Source organism: Limulus polyphemus, unplaced genomic scaffold (genome assembly GCF_000517525.1).
Source record: "Limulus polyphemus unplaced genomic scaffold, Limulus_polyphemus-2.1.2 Scaffold754, whole genome shotgun sequence".
NCBI classification, from domain to species: Eukaryota; Metazoa; Arthropoda; class Merostomata; order Xiphosura; family Limulidae; genus Limulus; species Limulus polyphemus.
Window position 1 is genome coordinate 395,863 of NW_013666364.1, and position 6,885 is coordinate 402,747.

The window sequence follows — 6,885 nt, forward strand, 5'->3', positions numbered from 1 at the left end:
TTAGGTTACAGTAGATTAAATACATATGTAGTATTTAGATAAAAGTATTAGGTTACAGTAGATTAAATACATATGTAGTATTTAGATAAAAGTATTAGGTTACAGAAGATTAAATACATATGTGATATTTTGATATGAGATTTTTTGTATATATTTTGATTAATATGTAATATAACACTAAATATCATTAAAACTATACGTGTCTGAGAATTATAGCTTTATAGCAACATAGTATACACTATTTTCTGAATAAATAATAAGAAAGAAAATTTCATAATGAAGCCAGAATTGATTTCTTAACAAATAATCTTTCAATCTCAAACTTTAAATCAATTTACAGGACATTTTTAACGGAAATTAGACAATATGAAGAAGCTCCTTTTTTCACAACGTCAAGATGATAATATTTGTAAGTGTACCCCAACCATATTCATCAAGATAAATTCAAAATATTTCAATGTTGTTGTCCAGGGAATCCAGGCCTAGGTGGAACACCCGGCCTTGATGGACGCGATGGACTTCCTGGAGAACCAGGGCTGGATGGTGTTCCTGGTCGTGATGGCATTGATGGAATTCCTGGGAATGACGGAGTTCCAGGTATTCCTGGAACACCAGGAAGGCCGGGACTTAATGGTACAAATGGTAAGATATATCTAGCAACTTTATAGCGACCAATTTTTACACTATTTACAATATTTTTAACAAGACTTACATTGAACTTAATACTAAACATCATACATTTGTCTAAATAACTTGGTAGTTTTATGAATAATTAAATGAATTATTAATAAAAATAATTGCCCCTCAGTGGCTAAGCGATAAGTCTGCAGTTTTACGACTCTGAAATTCGAGTTTCGATACCTGTGGTGGGCAGAGCACAAACAACGCTTAAAAACAATCAAACCAAGTCGTAAAATTAACAAAGCTAATTGAATAATCGTAAAGTTAAAATGCTTTTCATTGGGGTGAATAAACTTTTAGAATTACTTTCAAGCCTCTGATACTGAAGAGTTAAATCGTTAGTAAGAAACGTAATCTTTACCCAGGCTAATAATTTCGATGTGAAAATATCGTTATATAGAGCGAGAAAAATCCTATTGAATATGATGGATAACACTCGTTGTGAACCCAGTCAATCGTGTAACATAACTATATTACTGATAACCTCTTTTGAATAACTTCATCCTTAGTTGACCCAGAATATTCTCTCTCCGGTGAGAAAAATATATTATGGTATTTCAACCTCATTTTGTTGTGGGTCACCGATAACGAATCTTTTCGCTCACCACCAGAACTGAAGAGTCCCAAAAATACCCAAAGCTTTAGTTTAAACTGTCCTTCATATCTCTATATGTATATCACATGATATAAATATCATTTCAACTAAGGCTTTAGATGTTGTATCTTATCTGTCCTGATGAACTCTGGTGTTGAGCAGAAAGCTTCATCTGCATTGGGGGAATACTTGAAAAAATATTGTCAGTCATGTTATAATGGCCGTTTCTCACAGTATTCTAAAATGGATCATATTTCAAAAGCTTTGGCATATTAGAGCAATTAATTATCATCTACAGATTAGCAAGTAAAATTCACGAAGAAACACACAAAGTCCGAAATAGATAAGAACGGTTTTTGAACGAGTGTTTTTACCAAGTGAAATATCTTAAAGTAAAATAATCATTTGGATAAATTCTCTCCTGTCTTTCTGTAACGTGCCTGATGTTGACTGCTCGTGCCTTTTTTGGCTGAATAGAAGAACGTTTCGGTTTCTTTGTTGGGCCTTATTTAGCATTGAGATAGAAACTTAAGGAACAACATAGAAGCTGTCAATTATAAATTGACCAAAGAAAAACTAATAGTACACTCTTAAAACAACGTTTGACGTGCGAAGGTTTGTTTGTAGTTAAGCACAAAGCTACACAATGGACTATTTGTGCTATGCCCACCATGGGTATCGAAACCCGGTTTCTAGCGTTGTAAGTCCGCAGACATACCTCTGTGTCACTGGGGGAGCACGTGTGAAACTTTCTCTTATCAACAACTTAATCTGCACTACTTAATACACTAAATATACCACAATCATTGCTACAAACCAAACAATTACATACACAAAAAAGACGGTGGCTCAGCGGTAAGTGTGAGAGCTTATAATGCTAAAAATTGGGTTTTGATATCCTCGGTTAGCAGAACACAGATAACCCTTTAATTAGCGCTCGGCTTAACAACAAACAATATAAGAACCTTGGTTCTCCTTGGTGCAGCCGGGACATTTAAATCTATATTAATACACAAGGAATGACCCTCTCATTTCTAGAATTCTACCTTTAAAACTGAAGATGTACATATAGTTCAGCAGATTGACTTGAAAATGCATGATAATCGAATTTGAAGATATGCTCTACTTTTTATATTCTGGGATTTTACACTCAGTTATGTCACGTATCTTTCCAGGCGTCATTATATCAACTTTACCACTGATCTTACTTCGTAAAGTCCAAATGACCTTGGTGTGGATTTGGTTTTAGTTGTTTTAGAACAATTGTTTGTTTGTTTTGAATTTCGCGCAAAGCTACACGAGAGCTATCTGCGCCAGCCGTCCCTAATTTAGCAATGTAAGACTAGAGAGAAGTCAACACCACCCACCGCCAACTCTTGGGCTACTCATTTACCAACGAATAATGGGATTAACCGTCACATTATAACACCCCCAAGGCTGAAAGAGCGAGCATATTTGGTAGGACGGTATTCGAACCCGCGACTCTCGGATTGCGAGTCGAGCGCCCTAACCACTTGGCCATGCCGGGCCCGTTTTAGAACAAAGCTACATTGGGCAATCTGCCTTGTTCTCCGCGAGTAATCAAACCCCAGATTTTAGCGTTGTAATTCCCTAGGCTAACCGCTGTCCTCCCGAAAGACCCCAACGAGGGAAAGGTGTGAATTTTACCGCAAACGAACGTTTTAGGGTTCGTATGCACATTGATAGCTTTGTTCTTACCATATTTGAATAAAATCCCGTGAAATGTTTTGCCTGTCAAGGTTATAAGATTATAAATAACAAAGATTTCTTACGTACTGAAAATTAACAAGTCAAGAAAAAATGAATCCAAATATCGTAAAAATTATAAAAACATTCGAAATTCGCCACCCCTGTTATACCAAGTTTGACAAGAAAGGAAAACTCTGACGTTATTGTTACCGAATATGGATCGACAATCCTAATATGCAAAGAAAAAATTACATAAACTCATACGTGGTTCGCTCGATAAGTTTACCACCCCTATTATACCAAGTTTGACAAAAAAAAAGGAAAACTCTGACGTCATTGTTACTGTATATGGATCGACAATCCTAATATGTTCGTAATGTATAAATTCAAGTGTCTCTTTGCTGTGCACAGATGTACATAATTTCTTGCTCTTGGTAGTGGGGATGTACTGAATAAACCAGGGGGTGTGTACCAGTTTTGCAGAACAAGCGTTCTCTGTATGTAATTGTAAGACTTCTAGTGACGATTTTAGTACATTAAGTATAGCTGATGACGTATTGTAATTGTACACACGAGAAAATGTATTGATTGCTGAACTGAAATCATCTTTACACTAACAAAGGTTGGCCTATCTTTTACACATCAAACTGTAAGTTGTTTATCATTGGTTTTTATTAAAGTTGTCTACAAAATAAAACATTCAGTTTCTCCTACCCTGCTTGCTTTTGGTTGTAACTTATTTATTATCACATATTCACACACTTCACATACGTTTTATCTCACGTCAGGGCCGGGCACTGTCTATAAGTTAGAATGGTGGGATGCAGATTGTAAGGTCCAAGGTTCGAATCTGCGATATCCCGCTGAATGCGCCCTGCACTTTCAGCAATGAGCGCGTTATAAAAGTGAAGCCAGTTCTGCTGTTTGTTTGTGAGTAGCCATGTAGGCGACGGGTCCTGCAGACTAGATACCCTCCTTCTGGTCAGCAATTTTGAAATATGGACGGCTATATTTGAACCTTGGGGTCTGACATCTAGCTGTTCGACCATATGTTGAGTAAGGTGCCGCTGAGATTGTAAATATCCAATACCAAATCAGATTTTTTACAAGCTTCCTAGGAGTTTCATGCAGGTTCGTTAAATACGCTCGTTATCTCCTCATTAAAGAGCACGGTTACAAATATTGGGATAAAAAGTAGTGTTTTATACCTTTTTTATGTGGATCCCATTTGAACTTTATTCCATGAAAGTCATTCCAATAAACTAAAGCCAGAAGTTGATTAAATCATCACCTGCATTATGCGCATGTTCAAGCTTCTTTGGTGGTAAAAGCTTCTAAACAGAAATCCTGTTTCTCCGTGTTATATGGCCAGGTGGTTAGGGTGCTCGACTCGCAAACTGCGGGTCGCGGGTTCGAATCCCCGTCCCACCAAACATGCTCGCCCTTTCAGCCGTGGGGGGCGTTATAATGTCCCGGTCAATCCCACTATTCGTTGGAAAAAGAGTAGCCCAAGAGTTGGCGGTGGGTGGTGATGACTAGCTGCCCTCCCTCTAGTTTTACACTGGTAAATTAGAGACGGCTAGCGCAGATAGCCCTCGTGTAGCTTTGCGCGAAATTCAAAAACAAACAATCGTGTTATAATAGTACAAATACAACATATTACACCTTACACACACTGACCCGAAGACGAAAGACTGACAACTTTCGAAACGTCGTCCTCTACACTCCTGTCTCTACAACAGTCAGTTGCCGTCCATTCTACAAAGTTTCATCATGAATACTCTGCCTAAACAATCTATCAAAGGATATTTCTTTTACGTTTTTAAAGAAACCACCAAATGTTCGTGAAGACTTGTACTTTCATTTTCGTTGCTGATCTTATAAAAAACCTTAACCTTTGTAAAATAAAATATAAGATACTAATACATGCTACGGAAACACTGTACAACCTTCCACGAAATACCAGTTAAAATATTTATAAAAACACGTTACCGAAACACACGCGCAAAAAAAACGAAATACCAATACACTTTCAAGTATAAAAACACGTTACTGAAACACACGCGCAAAAAACGAAATACCAATACACTTTCAAGTATAAAAACACGTTACTGAAACACACGCGCAAAAAACGAAATACCAATACACTTTCAAGTATAAAAACGTGCAAAATCAAAATAAGAGGGCCAAAACTGCACGAAATCGAAATATCAATATGCTTATTCAACTATGAACATTAGGTCTCCAAAGATATCAACAACAAATAACATTTCTATGATAACGACAAACCATCAACAGAAACATCCTTAATGTACCAACAGAATAAAACGCTTTCTAACACCAAAATGATGAACTAACACGCATTTTGAACATTAAGACTGGAAAAAGAAACATACAATTTCGCCAAGTAAAACCCATTTCCCATATAAAGACTAATACACAAAGTGACTGTGAGACACGAACATTCAATGCATACTTCAGACGAGGCAGGGTGTTTAGAAATTTATCGTGTAATTTATACAGACTGCGTTCATCATTAAAAGTGTTACATTTTCTACACTTGAAATAACAAGAAACATATTTTCAGTTGTGTGAAAAATTGAATTTTGAACACCGATCTTTCCACTAACTCTTTCTCAAATATCTTATGGTGTGACGTAATGAACTTTCATTTCCTTTAAATTGGATTCGATCAGAGAAACTTATTTTTAAAGCAGTTTTATGTCACTTAGTCATTTGTCACACATTTATGAAGAGATTTTGCAGGACTGTTTTTAATTTTTTTTTTTTTAGTAATCTCGTGTAGAAATTAATTAATACGCCTTGCACGTGAACCTAGTACAAGTAAGCATTAATTTATGTGAAAGTATAGATTTTTTTGTTTTCACTCTAGCAACATCCTTCGTGGTAAATTACCGTATATCGCTAGAGAAGCGCTTAGTTTGGGGATTAGAAATGGCCTATTTATCTTTAATGACGTTACAATAAAACTATCTATTTTCACAGTCGTCTCTTTCTGTCGATCTTCCCCGCACGTCATCTATCTCTCCAGCACTGCTACCCGTAGCGTGCCAGAGATAAGTGGGCTGTTTAAGGTAGAAAACCTGTAGATAAATGAAGCTCAGAAGAATGAATAATGATTGTAGTGCGTAAAAAGAACAAAGCCGTGTTGTATCTGAGTGAGAAAGATCTTTATATTGACCCAACTACATATTTCATTGCTATAGGTGGTTCTCGCTTTATTGTAGTGTCTTCCTATGGTATATTAATCATAAGACCACGTTTAATTAACTAAACAGTTTTTTTCTCTACAGGAAAATATTGAACAGGTTTCTTATCTTATATTTTCTAGGTATTCCAGGGACTCCAGGACCCCGAGGACCGATGGGTCCCGTAGGACCAGCAGGTATCACTAAGACTTAGTCTTTAATATATAGAGCACTTGATATAATCACTGTAAGAGTCTCAAAAGAGTAGAACGAGTATAACTGAATTGTATATAGTTTTTTGTTTTTGAAATACTGTTACCAAGTCTATCAAACTTTAGAAGATAACAAAAATGATCACTTGAGGAAACTCGTTCGAGAAAATATAACAGTTTCGGGACAGTTGCGGAGAAGATGTAACAGTTTCGGGACAGTTGCGGAGAAGATGTAACAGTTTCGGGACAGGTGCGGAGAAGATGTAACAGTCTCGGGACAGTAGGGAGAAGATGTAACAGTTTCGGGACAGTTGCTGAGAAGATGTAACAGTCTCGGGACAGTTGCGGAGAAGATGTAACAGTTTCGGGACAGTTGCGGAGAAGATGTAACAGTTTCGGGACAGGTGCGGAGAAGATGTAACAGTCTCGGGACAGTAGGGAGAAGATGTAACAGTTTCGGGACAGGTGCGGAGAAGAT

At 36.9% G+C, this 6,885-nt stretch overlaps 1 protein-coding gene across 1 annotated transcript in view; it reads left to right on the top strand.

Annotated features, from left to right (window-relative positions):
* LOC106460335 overlaps positions 1–6,885 on the top strand; it is a 53,344-nt gene that overhangs the window by 31,433 nt on the left and 15,026 nt on the right. Inside the window, exons 4-5 of the mRNA XM_013920027.2 lie at positions 472–642; positions 6,339–6,392. Coding sequence (XP_013775481.1) covers positions 472–642; positions 6,339–6,392 — 225 coding nt within the window. The remainder of the gene's footprint in view (positions 1–471; positions 643–6,338; positions 6,393–6,885) is intronic.